Raw genomic sequence first — 16842 nt, forward strand, 5'->3', positions numbered from 1 at the left:
CAAGGAGCTCAGGATGAAAAAGGCAAAATAGGCCACTCTTCTTTAACTGGCAGCTGAGGTTCCAGTAAAGAACTAGGCACAAGTTTTGAATGTTATGACCCCTACAACAGGGTAATAATTCTACAAGAAGAGCTACATTTGGCAGACACAGTGCCAGCAGTCACTGCTGCATGAAGTGTTCTGAGGTTGCAACTGTAGAGCTCAGGCAAAAAGAGAAATCTCAATCCTGTGTGGGATTGAGAATGTTTCCTCCTTAGCAACAGTATCCGTGCTGCAAGGGGATCCTCCCTGGCAGACTAGACTGCATTAAAAAGGAATTGCTGGTAAATTTTTTCAAAATACTTAAACCCATGAATCACACAAGGCAGATAATGTATAGCTGAATCTCTGGAACTAGGCAGACTTCAGCAGTGTTGGGATTTACCTTTTGCTTACTGAGAAAAACCAATTCTTGGAGGAAAAGAAAAGAGTGCTGGAGCATCAGCTAATGCTTGTTTCTGCAGTTACTGTCAGTGGTTAGAATGATACTCCAAGAATCATTATTTGCTGCAATCTGGTCATTTGCTCAGAGCTAAATACAAATATGATAAGATGTGGTTTGTGCCCCAGTGAGTTTGTTATCTAATTCAGAAGCACAGTGTGTGGGGAGATGGCCAGTCTGGAACACCTTGAAGGTAAAACACTGTCTGTGGTTGACTGGAATATTTTCCTGTATAGCATTAGCGGCTTCCTTTAAACTCCTCTCCACAAATAACAGTGCTATTAAAACAAGAAATCCCTTCTCATTTGAAGTTCAGACTGCTTGATATGAAGAGTCAGAATATATTGTCTTTGTTTATAAAAAGCCTTTCTCAGCCTTCAGAAAAAACCCCAAAACAACACATTCCTCCTGCAGTGAGGAATCTCCCACCATGCTCTCTCCAGGGGTTGAATGTTACCTCCTGTGGTCCTTAAAGTATTCCTGATGGGCTTCAATGGAAAGAAGCACTACCTCTTCACAGAACTGAAATTCAGTACATGTATTGTTTTGCAGATAGTCTATCTTCTAATGACACAGCTCACAAGATAAACTGTACTACACAGATCTCTTTTACAGAAAGCTTCTCAGTTCAACTCACTGTTAGAATAAGTTTGCTCCTTGTTGTTGGGGTGCAATAATAAGAATGGACAAAAAGCAGTGTGTACCAAAAGAAACTCTGTAAAATATATGTTTTGTGGTGTAAAGGAGAGAGACAGTAGAGCTGAAATAACAGCTTTTGTAGCAAATGGAAATGTGATCCCTCACCCCACCAGCATAAAAAAAAAGATAATGGCTTGCAAATCTATCCAGAGCCCTTCTCACTGTGTGGCTCTCAAACCACTTTTAGCACTTTTAATACCATCAGTGAGTTTCTTTATTCTAACAGCCCCAGACATAAAAAGTGGTCTCTTCATTCAGGAATCCTCTCCAGGGAAGGCAGGCAGCTTCCTTTTGTGAGCATTAAGTGTTTTAATGAGGTAGAAAAGAGAAGTAGACACAGAGGCTGAGTGGCTTGCCCAGGCTCCCAGATTCTGCTAAACCAGAGACAGAACACACAGAGAAAAAAATATTCTGCATTTACAGCACACATTTAGTGACTCCTGTATTTGCAAGGGCTGATTCAAAACAGCTCTAAGTGTTTTGTCTCCAGCCAGTGGAGCTATAACAGCTGAAGCTGGTGAGTTTAAACTGAGCAGTATTTCTAAGTAAATATGATTTTATTCACCCAGGACTCTTTAACCTGTTGTATTTGTTGAACATGGCAACAGCTATAATATTATTAGATAAAGCAAGACAGATCTGCTTCTTGTAAGCAAGAGTCCATTCTATTGACTCTGTAAACTGAAGGGAAAAAAAGAAAAAAAAAAAAAGGTGTAAACCACACAGGTTCAATCCACTCAGCTGTGACAGGTTTGCAATGCCTCAGACAAGCTGCAGCACATCAGATGTGAAACTTCAGTAGCTTCACAATCAGTTTTATTGCAACTGTCCATAGGGTAGCAAAGCATTAAGGATAAAATAGTGCCAGACAAACTTTATTTTGTGTAAATGCCTTAATCATAACCTATTAAAGCCTGATTTGCCCTCATCTCACTTTTATATTACACTATTGAAACCCTGCAAATTTTTTGCCAGTTTAAATGACAGTAAACAAAGGCATGGAAGAAAAAATAAAATGTTCTGTAAAGTTTTGGTGTATTTTTAGATAGCTTGTGCTAGGCTAGGGACAGGGTAGATAGAGGTCTCAGAGAAAGTGAGATCTAGACTGAGAAGTGGTGTTTTATCAGCAGTAAAAATATAACTGGTAATATACAGGTTTTTAATAATCTAGAAAAAATAATTTGATACACAAGGACAAAATCTAGAAAACAATAATGTGATACAAAAGGACCACTTGTGTTTAAATAACATTATTTAAAAAGAACTCTAGCATAATGACTTTCAGAAGGTGGCTGATTGGTCAGCTAATGCTCACCTCCCCATCACACAATATTCATACTTATTTCTGTTAAGTCTCATACATGTTACATTACAACATCCTTTTTTTTCAGCTGCAGCAGGGCAGAGCCTGTGCAGGCAAACCCAGCTCAGAAGGTGCCTCTGTGTGGCCAGAAGCAATCCTGTTTATGGGCTATTCCCGCTATAATGGCTGTGCATCCTGCACAGATGAGATAGGCAGGGTGAGGAGGAACCACTGCAAAGCTGCAATCAGAGGATGCACAGAAATAAGTCCCAGCTGCATGGGAGGTAATGAGGTAATGGGCTACAGAAAGAGACATTTCATTATATCTGTTCTGACAAGCCATTTATTTCTTTGCTGTGCTAATGCTGAGCCAACAAAGAATAACAGTATTACTTCTGGATCCTATAATAATTTGTAACAATTGCTGGCAATTATAAAAATACTTTTAAAGAGTATAGTGTCAAACTACCAGAGAGATAAATTTTGCAGTCATGTTTTCAAATGTTGAGCAAGCTTTTCAGAGGAAAGGATTTCACAGGCCCAGAGGTTTGTATCCATAGCAGCCTAACAAAATATGTTAATCTCATCTTTTTGTTCACTGGCTTTCATATTCAAACAGACTTTTCAGAAATGAAATGCACTGCCAGGCTTTTTTTTTTTTTTTTTTCTATATGAAAAGGATTTTTTGCTGAATTTGGTGAACTTTATATTTGATGTCATCTGAATGTTGTTCATTTGACTGGAAGAAATGATGATCTGCCAGTGTGACAAATGGCCAGTAGATGGAAAGAGCACACTGTGACCGATAACAAGCAGAGCCTGCAGAATTTCCTGAGAACTGAGGCTCCAGTCATGAAGGAGATGATTAGCAGGGACCAGATGAATGGATTGTCACAGACTCCCTGTCCATGTGAGGGCATGGGATGCTCCACCTCAGCCTGATTCTTTTCCCCAGGCTTGATCCCACCCCCACCAAAGCTGTGAATGGGCTCCTAAAAACTTGATAATCACACCACAGTGATGTTTACTGGTCCTTAAATGTATTCTCTTCTTTTGATTATAGCACCAGTGGAACATAGAAGATTTACAAAGGTGAGCAATTAGGAAAGAGCTCAGTGCCTCAAACAGGGCACCCTCTGTGAGATGGGGTGAAACCAGATCCTGGGGTAGGAATCACTTTAGAGTGCATCCATTGGGCCAGGGCATGCAGCAGTGTCCTTTATATGTGATCTTAGGTAGGATTTTAAACTTGGGTGGAGTAGTAACTGAGAGATGGCCAGGAGAGCTGCAAACCCACTCCTGAGCCTTCTGTTTGCCCAAGTACAGGAAGGCCTATGAGCCACATCCTACAGTTACCTGCTACTCTTCCAACTCTTCAAAGGGTGCCAAACAGAAATCTGGCAACTTCAATCGATGCATTTCACAGAACAGGGGACAGAGCCCACAGCCTTTGTGGTGTAGTTTTCTGTGTGAGCAGCCTGATTATTTTTTTTTCCTAGACTGGAGGAAGAGGAAATGGTGATGGTCCTGCACTACAGCCAGTCTCTAATGCTAGTGTCAGCTCCCAGAAAGGCCAGTGACTACCTGAGCTAGTTGTGTGGGGAGTTTGCTTTGGAAAGGTGTCAGAGAACGGCTTGGGAAGGAGGAACAGCAAGAGGAGGACCTTGAGCTGCCTGGGGTAAGTGTTCCCTGCCACATTTGCTCTCCTCTTTGCTGCTGTTACTACAGGGAAACCGCAGCACACAGAGAAGGGGTACCTGAGCCACAATCTATTACTTTGCAATGAGAGGTTTAGTTTTTATAGGAGTTTAGTTTTAAGAAGAGGAGGTCACAATTTTATTCCTTTGCCTACTACCATGTGGTTAACATATATTATATGTTATTATACTATTATTATGCATATATTATGCACAGCAGAAGGAAAACTAAAAGTCTTAGTGAGTGTGTAATGAAATTTTAAAAAGAGAAACAGAATCAGACCTAAGATTAAAGTGCTATAATTGTAAAAACCTTTTTCAGCATAACTTTTCCTTGCAACTCTGGCACTAATGACAGTTTTACATGATCAGTCTATTGCACCAAATAATCTGGGCTACAAATCTTGTTGCTGTATTATGTAGGAAAATCCCTCAAGAATTTCTCCCAGAGTCATCCATTTGCATTATATTATTTAGAGGCTATAAGGTTTTAATAAACAGTAGAAAAAGTGAGGTCATGCAAGATTCTTTCAGTACTTCCTTATGTTTTTTGAAAAACCCCAAAACAATCAATGAACACAGAAACTTACAATTCCATTCTGTACACTGAAGCCCAGCTGGTATTTTAAGTCTGGCCGTTTTATGAGGACAGTAGTAACAGGAGGACAGCTGACAATGTTCAGTTTGACTTGTGTCTGATTCTTGAGTCCCTGTAAGATATTCCAAAAGTCAGTATTTCTGAAATTAATCTTACTGTGCCCTCATCTGTGATTCCTTAATTGTGAGAGTGTTCAGCAGCTAATCTGAGAAAGAGTAGATAGAGTCAACAGAAATTAGTTGTTAACTTAGGGATACATTTCTCTTATTTATTTCCCAAGATATTTGGCTCAACAAAACATTAAAATTTTGCTTTTAATTGCTACAGAAATTTAAATAAATCTTTCAATAAAAACGAAAACTGACTACTGCTTGCCCTTTTCCAGCATCTGGCTAATTAATCTCCTGCTTCTGCTGCTGTTGGTAAATCTGCACAGACATCAGATTTAGTCTCTGTGACTAAAGATAATGCATTCTGAGATTCCATCGGGTCTTCAGATTCTTCATCTGCTCACTTGGTCTGCCCTGCAGTCTACCAGCCTCCCTCCATTTTACCTGCATGGAGCTCAAAAAAGCATAGGAGATTTTAATCCTCATATTTTATTCTGGAGGCTGTGAGGAAGCTTGAAACTTTGAAGACAGCTGAATAACTTCATTTAGGCAACTTTTACAGACCTGCCCTCATTTGTTATAGCCCAGTAACAAAACTGCAGTTGTGTTCTCCAGCCCTAAATTTCTGTTCATTATCAGTCCTGAATCTCCAATTCTGCTTTTTGTTAATGACAGATTACTGGGTTTTTTTGCAATGATATGAAAAATTGTGTCTGCTGGAAATCTACAGGATCACTTGTCAGAAGATTACACTTCTGTTGGTTTACAAACTACAGCATAGAGTTGTAAGTTGGGGGTACCTTTATGATCCCTTGGCATGTTGCAAGAGGTAGACCAACTAAACTGGTACCATTAATGGACATAATTTGGTCTCCAATGCTCAGTTTTCCTGAACGTGCAGCAGGGCCTCCATTCATCATGTTGGCCAGGATAACGGTGGGTAGAATGGATCCCCATCCAGATTCCACAATCACTACCCCAAGAATTTCTCCCTTCTGTTTTTCTAGCTGGAGCTGCAATTAAAAAGGAAAAACATTTTTTTTGCTTTGATTTTTCTGACTTTGAGCATGATTATCTCACTTGTTCCCAAATAACATCTACAAACCACAAACCAAATTCTATTCTTTGCCATTAGGTAGTAGCATGACTTCAGTGTTAACTGTGGAACACACAGCTGTTTGTTTTCAGGGGCATCCTCCACTTGTTTGTTGAAGGTCATAGAGATTTAATAAGCAAAACACTAACCCATGGTTAACTCTGTAGGAAGTGGTGGAACTGGATGCCAAGGGAATAAATGCTAAGGAAGTTTCTGTCCATGGAACCTGGCAGCCAGAGGGGGAGGCTCTAACATTTTGTGGCTAAGGCAGTGCCTGCAGCCCAGGCTTTGTTCAGCTCCACTCCTGCCAGCACTGCTCAGGCTGTCTCTTGATCTCAGGACTTGTCTGTCCTTCTTTTCAGGCAAGGATCTCTTAATGATTGTTAAAGTTATTATTATTAATATTGTTAATTATGGAATATACTCATGCCTAGCACGTTCAGGTAAGATCCCTGATGTTATGTAAATGATGCCTTCTCCTGAACTGTCAGTAACCACAGCACAGCTAACATCTATGAAGTGGAGCAAGAGTTTAAAAGTATAGAACATGCTCTTGAAGCAAATACAGGGGATTATTTTCTCTCAAATGTGGAAGGACAGAGAATGCTGATGGCCAGCTGACTTCTGCAGAGGTTATCTATTGCAGAAAGCCCCAACTCTGTCAGCTCTTTCTGTGTCAGTACTTAGGTGAAACATAAAATCACCTTACAGTGTGTACTGTGAATAGCACAGAGCTTATCTAGCTCAGATGTAAATGTACTTTATTACTATTCTGATCAATGGAAACAGAAAGATCCTGAACATGAAAACAAGAAATCCTAATAATCCATAAAGCTGATTTTAGTACACATGACTGACAAAGAACACATCTTGAAATTGTAACGTCATCCTTACAAATGCCAAAAGATATTTCTGAGAACTACATTACTCTGAAAAAATAAAGGATGGATCAATCTGAAATGAAAATCCAAAACCAGTTTACCTCTTTGCAGTTTTCTGAATTGGAGAAGTGTATGAGATCATCATTGTACATCTCTTGGGTATTGATGATGTCACTGTATTCTTTCTGACTGAGATCCTCTGGGTTAATTCCATTGGCTCTTAAAAACTCTTGGTAAGCCACACTGAAAGCCTGACCAATTGACTGAGCTATGAGCTGTGCCTAGAATGTGGAAAAAAACAGCTCAGAGAAAGGACAGATTAACAGTTTACCAGAGAAACCACAAGATACCAGGAGAGAGATTGGATTTTTAGACAGAATCAAAATAAGGATCCTGCAAAGTTTCTGCATTAGCATGGATATAAAGTCACTGTAAGGTCTATTGCACAGAAAGAACCCATTACATCCAAAATCAAATTGTAAACTCCATTAAAATCCCCTGCTGCTCTCCCCTCCTCAGTATGTTTCAGTAGCAAGCAGCCATATGCTGCTCATGTACCCGTTCCAACAAACACTGGAGAGTCCTGGCTTGGGCCCAGCATCAGCAGAGCTGATGGAAGAGTGCCACAAGCCCTGCCTCTGAACACAGTCTGTCTGCAGGGGTGAGGAGAGGAGGGATGCTCTGCTTGCACATGCCTGAACAGACGTATGTGCACTGATGATTCTGGTTGTGGTGTCACCTGCTGCTTCTCCACCCTGGTTTTCCAGGACTGAAAACACTGCTTCAACACAGCCATCTGCTCCCCTATTACTGCCACGATGCCTGTCCCACATTCCCAGCAAACCAGTAATACCCCTGCTTACCCACTGCACATCTAGGACAGCTATTCCCATTAACACCTCGACTAGCAGTGTCAGGGATCATTTCAGGAACGCAGCCAGAGCCACGATTAAAGCTTGCTAATGTTGGGAACACCCATTCAAAACCCTGTCTTTCTTAAAATTTGGAGCACTTATCTGCACATTCCACTAGATGGCAAGGGAACACAGAGAAACAGAGATCAGTAAAAGGAATGTGTAGTCCACTTCTACATTTGAACTATTTTTTTCCCTACTTTGAGTTTATGCAGCTCATTCATAGGAGAATGCCATGTTGAGTTGTATTTCTGTGGGTCATAATTTCTGGGGTCATTGGGGCATATGTGTAACTCCTGATGATATGAGATGTTAATTGCACCTTACACTCCTTAAAAATATCACTAATCAAACCTGTATTCTGGAAATGCAACACAACTTTTTAAATAGTCAGTACTGTTTAAATGCATTTCAAATGCATAGGGTTTTCTGGAGATTATAAATCTATGTATCTTCTTACAATCTACTGATTAAGTGTTTTCTTTGATGCTAAAAGGTTGTTTCCTTATTTGATTTGTGCTGCTGTACACAAAAGCACCAATCTGCTTGACTGGAAAATGACTTTAGAAGATCAAGGACATAAGTAGCCTAGCCAGTCACAAATTGTTTCTTCATATTTTAAAGCATATTTTCAAGTCTTTGGTTGATACCAGGAGGTTTATACAGAATCACAGAATATGCTGAGTTGGAAAGGACCCATCAGGATCATCAGGTCCAACTCCTGGCTCTGCACAAGACATCCCCAAAATTCCACTCTGTGCACCTGAGAGTGTCTGAATGCTTCTTGAACTGGGTCAGGCTTGGTGCCGTGACCACTGCCCTAGGCAGTATCATAGTACAGAATTCACTCAGGACATTTTCATATCATTCCATTATTAAGGTTCATCACCAGTCCTAACTGAGTCTTTCTGATCTCCACTGCCACTGCTTTCTCTGTAGCTCATCCTCTGCTTTTGCCTTCATTCTACATTCCCAAAACCAACATCTCCAGATGTCGTGCCCTATTCTATTGCTGCCAGTAACAGCCAGTTCTCACATCTTAATTTCATCTCTATCTCTGAGGTCTTGTGAATGTTTATGAAAGCCTTCAGCATTATACACAACTTAGAGATAATGTAATTAAGTTGTGTGAAAAGGTCACCCAAGCAAAGCTGTGACAGAGTTGAGCTAACTGGGTCTCAGAACAACCCCAGTCTAGCACTCTAACCTTTAGACAATGCCCTTTCTCCTTCACAGGCTTAATTGCTTTAAAATAATGAAAATGGATTGCTTAGCTCAAAATATATGCAACCTCTGAGTTATGACTGTCTGACCCAAAGAACTCCATTATTTTTTAATTGGTATTATATCTATACATATATACCTAGAAAATATATCTATAGCTGTTCCTATGATAACAGTGATGAGAGATAGTACTGCCTCTTACTGTCAAGTTAGAAAAAGACAAAAGTTTTGCTTTTGCTGTTTTACTGTCTTGGTACATTTTTCCATAAATGTTTTAGGTTGAAGTCCCTTGGTCTGCCACTTCAGACATGAGTACCTAATTCATTAAAATCCCAAACCTGGCTATTAAACAGCAGTAAAGCAAGGTTATATTTTTTTGTCACCAGAGGTATGGGATGGCACATCAGCACGATGGACAGAATTCTTATGATTCTATATAAAAATTCTAATTTGTAATCTTTGCTAGGGATGAAAAAAGAGAACTGAAAAATATACAGCTGAATGTGTTCCTAAATACCAAAGGATCAAGTGGCATATTTAAGAGTACATACAACTACAGGTCAGGAGCCCCAGGGAACCAGGACTGGGTAAAAGGCAGCCTTGTGCAGCCCTGCTAAGGCAGTAGAAGCAACTTGGCTTCAGTTAAAAAGAGCTCCAGAATGGTTCCAAGTGCCTGGAGGCACACGTGTGTCATTTTGTGCCAACCTGCTGGACTAAAGGATATAATCCAGGATGAATGATCAATTTAATATCCCACAGGTTAATTTTGCCCATGAATGGCCATTGACTTCAGAGATCTCTACATGACCTGTATTGTTGAAATGAATTGATTCCATTTACTTACATCCTCTGATTCAAAGACATGGCAGATCATTTTGTACTGCTTCTTGCCCTCTTGGGCACCAGGAGTGGTTTCAATGCAGTCCTGGGAGGCAGATCTGGGCATGCGGCGCCGCGCCATCAGCACCACGATGTTCCCGATGTCTGCGATGTAGGAGATGGTGCGCAGTGCGTGGTCCATCATTGTTTCCTGCACAAAGCACAAACAAAGCAGTTCTCCATGCCTGCTGCTCTCCTACAAATACTGCATCTGCCCTCTCCTTGACAGCCTGGTGCTTGAGAAACACAAAAGCTACAGAAGCACCTCCTATGTGCCCAGACAGGACATTCCCTCCGCAGTTGATGGGCCCCAATTCCCAAGGGAAGCAGAGTGGCTGTTCAAGACATTGGCTTGAATGAAATGTTGCCTGAGCAAATACAGCCTGGTTGCTACTAATAAAGCAAGAATGAAAAGCTATGCTACTGTTTTACATGTATTTTCATGCTGTTGGAAAATTATGTTATTTCTTTACATATTTTGCTGTTGTTAGGATGAACTGTTCTTAAAGAAATGGAAAGGGCACACACAGAAAACTGCTTCTGGCTGGGGTCACTGGTCAGTTTGGAGAGTTTTTCCAGGTTTTATCTATTGCTCAAACTAGAAACAACCAGAAGCGTAATAGTTGTACTGATCAAGGTAGTTGAGGACATGTCCTGACCATCCCTGTGCCTCACCCTGAACAGCTAAAAGCATCAAGCAAACTCCATCTTAATCAGAATATAAAAATGTGGTACAAGATAATTCACAATTTAATAATTTATATAAGCAGTAGCTCTCTTTATGTAAACAGCTTGGCACTAGTTTAGCATTAGTTGAAAAATATTCTAAGGCCTAAGGAAGAAGGATTGTTCTTCAAGTCAACAAAAGTAATTGTTTTAAGAATTTCAGTACAATTTAACTTGACAGACAAAATATAAATTATCATTGTTTCTTAGAACCACTTGTCTTGCTGAAGATAATCACTGCCCGTAAAATTGTTGTAATGATTCTTTTCAGGCTTGAAATAATGCCTCTCCCTAACCTATGAAAAGTAATGATGGTTAAGAGGTGGTTTGGGGGAGTGTCTCTAAGCACTGTGAGGGCTCAGGAGGATTTACAGCACTTCTGTCAGAATGGAGAAATGTTTTCTAATGGACATCTCTCAGCAGGATGTTGGGAGCTCTGCAGAGATAATTGCTTTTCAGCAGTGTGCACCAAGTATTGTGTAAGGGTGTAATCATACATGCAGTGTGCACAAGAGTGAATGCATTGGGAGAATGAAGGCATTTCATCTCACCTGCCAAGAAAGGCTTTCTACCCATATCATCACACAGAGATTACTCAAAAGGTTTGAGGTTTTTTTATTTTCCCATTGTAGGGGGTGAAAGCAATCATTCCCCCCATCCCTTCCACATTTTTCCTGTTAAGGATGAGGCAAATACTATCTACTGACTGTAAACATGAGTTTATTTTTGACTTACTTGTAACTTTACTTTTTCCTTTCTCTGTCCATATTCCATTGTACTCAATTTTCCCTTACCAATATCTCTTTTTCACCCCTCTCATTTGTTACTTTCCCATAAATCCCTTCATCTCTGCCCATTTGCCTCTCAGTTCTTTCCCTTATCCCTTTTCTAGTCCCATCCATTCCATCCTTGTCCTTATATTTGTCCTTAGAAATTCAGCCTCTCCCAGGCCTTTCTGAAGCCATTGTTCTGTTCTGTCTGGATTGCCCTTTCTCAGATTCTCCCTTCCTTTCCATGGAATTCTTTTAGAATCTTGTTTGTTGTTTCTCTTGAAACCCAAAGAACAGCAGAAGGAAAAAAACCCTAAGAATTCCTCCAAGCTTTAAAGTGCTGTAGTCCTGTGGGAGTGTGAATTAGACAGCCTAATGAGTCAGGTGGTTTTATGGAGGCGATCATGCACCAGAGGCTCTGTACATACACATTTGTGAGCTCTATATCTTTATTTTTCTTTCTTCATTTTGCTAGTTGCTTCACTCCCAGCTCCACTGACTGAGCAAGAAGCTGGGAGAAGCTGCTGTGGCTTCTGCTGGTTTGGGGCACTGAGTGCAACCCCCACAAAGCTGTGGCACAGGGAAGAATTCCCCTCCCATCAACAAGGCACATGGCCAAACATAAGGTGCTCCTACTTCATTCCTACTGAACAGGTGCTCAACTTGGGCTAAATGTATTCAGCAACTAAATGCATAAGCAACCAGAAAGTGGCAGGGGTGCCATTTCCTGGAGCTGTTCAGGGCAACAGAATCACCACTGCTGGCTCTATTCCAGCCTGGGAATGCGCCTGACTGGTGCTGCCCAGCATTTTGAACCTTGCTGCATGTCATTTTCTGAATGGGAATTTTACATTTTCGTTCAGCTGTTACCTCATGTGAGCTAAACAACACTACAAATGGATTAAAACACATGGCATACTGTAGAAATAGGGTTTTATGTAATTGACAAAGTCATGAAAGTACAGATTGTCTCTGCCAGCTGCCCCAGCTGAATAGACCCATGGTAATTACACCAGCCAGGAACTTCACCAGCACTGAAAAGTGTTACCAAGCCAAAAATGCTAAAAAGTCATGGGAATAATTCTGTTATAGCTCTCTGAAAGACACACTGCAAAAAAAAAAAAAAAAAAACAAACAAAACCAAACCAAAAAAACTACAAAAAACCCCAGAGCAAACACTAGAGAGCTTGGAATTAGAACAATTTTCACTGTTACTATTTTCATCTGGTTGAACAGCTCAGATATTAGACACCACTCATGATGGAGCATTGCATTTTGCATCACTACAAATCTCAGGGGATCATCAGAGTAAAATGCCAGTTCCTTTGATATTGTTTATGGGCTACTACAAAGGACCTTCCCTTTCTATTTTTAAAAAGATTGGCGTTCAGCTGAAATGCTGAACTATTTAAAGAAGTAAGAAGAGTGGCTTCCACTAAGACTAATCCTTATCCAACAAAGACACCATACCTTTTAACTGCCATACATTCCAACTATAAACTGTAGCTGTTCATTTATCAATAACTGTCTGTAAGCATCTTTACACTGATAATTATGAGCATGTTATTTTCTGCTGATGCAAAAAGTAGTTATCAGTAGTTATCAGTAGTTATCAGTAGTTATCAGCTCTGGATGATGCACAGTTACCATGAGGTCAAGACAAGGCTGAGTCACAACCAATAGTGGTATTGTTTATGGTGGATAAAATGCAGTTTCAGGATGATTTGTGGGTGGCAGGTTGTAAATATTGCTGCCCATGTTAGATGGGCTATTCCACTCATCTGGCTCATCTCATGGGAGTTCTAGTGGCATGTTAAGGACATTTGCTTATATTAAAGGAAAATGTAGCCATTTCTTGGAGATACTATCATTACCCTCACATTAAAGGATGTTCTAAATTTCAAGAAGAAGAAGGTGCTTCATAGTTTCCATTGTTGGAAAAACAATTATAATTAAAACCAAAACTCTATATGTAGAGTGCTACATTTATCTTTGTTCAAGTGTTTCCTATAGTTTTAGCTCATTTCCTCATTTAGCCATTATTTCTGAACTCTGATCTGATTCACCAAAGTACAAGTTCAAGAACCATTTTCTCTTTCTATTTTCCCATGTGTTTATGAAAATACTAATCAGTGCTACATTAGAGAAACATGCTTATGAGTCTTGCTCTACCCTTTTTCTGTTTACATTGCCCCATAGCAATGTATCAGACATAACTACACTGAAGTTTTTATAAGCCTTCTATCTCTAGCTATATATCTAGATCATATAATCTAGAAAATATTATATTATATTAAAGCCTTATCTAAGTACAGAGATGACATGTGCTGCTTCTGTGCCATGGACAAATATATCCCCTAAACAAAAGAAAACAATTGACTTGATATGGTTTACTTCTGACAAAACATTGCTAAAATTGCCCTTTTCAATGCCTCTCATAAGAATGAAAATGTGAAGACTTCCTGTAAGTATGACCAAAGTTAAGAGAACTTGTGAGATTACTAAATATTGGGATCCATGTATAAATTACATGTATTTAGTTGTAAATTCCTCAAAAACTCCTTTTTATGAAGATCACCTCTTGTTGAATATATAAGCATTCCTAGAAGATGAGGCTGATCATTGCTGTGTCTCCAGATGCTGCTTTGATATGAATGATTAATAATTTACCTTAGGCAAGAGGATGGTAGCTCAGTGTGATTTATGGAAAAAAATTGAGATTGAATGTTAAAAATGGCAGGATATGAACGGCTTAGTCAAAGCAGCAAATGACTTCCCTGTTGGATTGTAAATCTGGGTTCTGAAGCTGTACCACAGGAGTGGTGTTCATGCATTCTCAAAGGCTTTTGAATTTTTTTTTTTAATTGAATTATAGCTCAATTATAGCAACATATCTTCCAGTACATCAAATAAGCAAAACAGGTTTCAGTCTTACTATATTAGCAAGTGTTAGAACAATAGGAACTCTTTCTGAATACTCTGAATACCTGAATTTATCAAGGTTCAATAAAGTGTCCCACTAATTGTATAAGATCACAGTCTAACAACATTATTCTCCAGGAGTTTAAATCCAGCTTACCTGTGTGTCTGCATTTAGAACTTTGATTCTCTGTGTGGAGATGAACAGATCCACTTCAGTCAAGGCCTGGGAATCTCCCTCTGAGGTCTAAAAGACAGATGCTTTGTTTAAAGGGGATTTTTAATTTTCAGAATGACAAATTCACTGACTGCTTCAAGCATAATGTGATGTGAGGCAGCTGCACTTTAAACCATTACAGAGCTGGATATTCAAAGGTGTTTCTAAAGACATGCAAAGAGTACATTTATTGCATAGACAGTGAAGCCTACTCTGATCTTCTGGGTAAGAGGGAATTTTTGGAGCCTGTGGGATTGACAGCCCAAGGATTAAAATTCTCTATTTATAGCCAAAACAGGAGAAAAAGTATGGCTGTTTTTTCCTCACTTTCTCACTGGTGCAATTCAGTACTTGAGGCACCAGACTTGAGAAAGCAGGAGAACTGAGAAGGTGACTTAGCCCCCGTCAGCTGTTTAGCCCTTGCCACCTTCAGTGAGCTCACCAAAAAAAGTGCAAACTGGTACTCAGTACTGTGGTGGGGTTTAGGACTTTTTTTTTTTGCTTTTGGTTTTTTCCTAGAAAATAAAGAACCAAACACTGAACTAATGTTTCTCTCACAGAAGGCAATCAAGGGATTTTTAGACCACAATTTTTTCTGAGCACTGCTCACTAGGGAAACATTTCCATACCCCATCAGAGGGCACGGCCACAGAGCAACAGGCATTACAATGCAACACTGCACTCCAGTGGGGGTCCTGGCTCTGCCTACTTGAGAAAATGGGAGAAGAGGTGGCTAAGCAGCTGCTGCCTTCACTGAAGCATTGTCCAAGAGCTTCCCTAACTCTCTAGTCCAGCAGGAACATACAGGTTCCTCCAGGCTGCTGGGCCAAGGGCACTACTGTAGCTGGTACTGAGCAGCACCCGTGGCAGCGCCTCAGAATAAAATGGCCACAGATTGTCTCAGCCTGGGCTAAAGGCAGGCACCAGTCTCCAGGTCAGACACTGGCTCATGACGAGAATTATGTATTTGCTAATCTTTTTTGGAGTTGTAAAGGCTTAGCTATGCCTATAATTAATTTAGATTAATTTTATTCAAATTATTTTCCAGTAAAATACAAAGCAAGCACATACTTTGGCAGAGGCTTCTTGTATTGCTTCCATCCTTATGCTGATATTTTTGTCAACTGTATTTAGTTAGCTGAAGTATTGTTTTTAACTGAGTGCAATGTTTCCTGTATGACTTGTTCCAGCTACTATGTGGTGGATTTATTTTGATTTTAAATATCAACAATAATTTAATAAATATACAGTAAGTCACAGGCACAGGAAGTATGTCTTACTGCTTTGGTTTGTAAAATCAAAATAAGCATTACATTCAAAAACAACTCCCAGATAACAATGGTTGTACATCTGGAGTAAACAAATCACAGTTATTCAACAGGAGAAGGGCAGCAGACAGGCACTCCAACAAATGAACAATGAAGAAAATGGGTTAATTTTATTCCATTCACTATTCTACTGCAGACCAAAGAAGAAACCAAAATGACAACTTTATGAGGATCTGTAACGAAAGACGTGACACTCCATGGGAAACAAGGACAACAAAAATGTAAGTAAACATTAGCATTCAAGAAAAACAGTTTACACACCGCTTTTTTCTTGATTTTAGCCGCCTTTTGCATCCTCTGAGGAGTAGCATAAAAAAAAGAATGCAGACAGATGTACACACAGGGAAAGAGAAAAGACAGTGTGGGAAGTCAGGGAAACTTTGACTGTGAATCCAGACTGCAGAAAATTAAAAAACTGGGAGCAGTGGGGGAAGGATGTGCAAGAGAGAAAGATTTGTTTATACCTTATGCAGTTCTCTAGCATAATTGGATTTCATGGCATTATACACACTGACAATCGATTACAAAAGAATCAGTACCAAGGTGTTGTCTGTTATCTGCTGCTCCCAACACTTATCCTGCCAAATCAGTCAGAAATTGCAGCACATGCATCTTAAACCCAAGGTTTTGTCTCCATGTTCATCACATACCCACATGTAACTGTTGAAAAAAACACAGCTCAAGCTCTCTGCCATGACTGTCTGGAGTATTCAAGTACCCCAACAAACTGGGGTTGGTATTAATACATAAAACAGGTTTAGGGAGTTAACTGAAATCAACAATTACTTACTGTAGCTTGAGATATCACAATATGCTAAATAGAAACAGAAAGGTTTGGAAAGTATGAAAGAACTTGACCTTTCTTGCATTCCTTTTCTTTCTAAATGCTAAATCAATCATCAATCATGACAATCTCTTGTAAGTGGCCTTTCCAAACTCATTTCCTTCAAAATCATGCAAATTTTATAAATTAAATATTTCATTGACTATGCACATACTT

At 39.7% G+C, this 16842-nt stretch overlaps 1 protein-coding gene across 10 annotated transcripts in view; it reads right to left on the bottom strand.

Annotated features, from left to right (window-relative positions):
- APBA2 (amyloid beta precursor protein binding family A member 2) overlaps positions 1–16842 on the bottom strand; it is an 88593-nt gene that overhangs the window by 3275 nt on the left and 68476 nt on the right. For 9 of the 10 annotated variants that reach the window (XM_088063043.1, XM_005521449.3, XM_088063040.1 and 6 more), the window contains 6 exons: positions 16104–16139; positions 14458–14544; positions 9848–10033; positions 6967–7146; positions 5689–5901; positions 4771–4890 (listed from right to left, as the gene is read on the bottom strand). In XM_088063043.1, coding sequence (XP_087919169.1) covers positions 4771–4890; positions 5689–5901; positions 6967–7146; positions 9848–10033; positions 14458–14544; positions 16104–16139 — 822 coding nt within the window. The remainder of the gene's footprint in view (positions 1–4770; positions 4891–5688; positions 5902–6966; positions 7147–9847; positions 10034–14457; positions 14545–16103; positions 16140–16842) is intronic. The other variant, XM_005521450.3, reaches the window with a different exon arrangement.

The sequence above is a fragment of the Pseudopodoces humilis genome, chromosome 16 (genome assembly GCF_049639895.1).
Source record: "Pseudopodoces humilis isolate 2021_Gansu_Grassland_sample_001 chromosome 16, ASM4963989v1, whole genome shotgun sequence".
NCBI lineage: Eukaryota > Metazoa > Chordata > Aves > Passeriformes > Paridae > Pseudopodoces > Pseudopodoces humilis.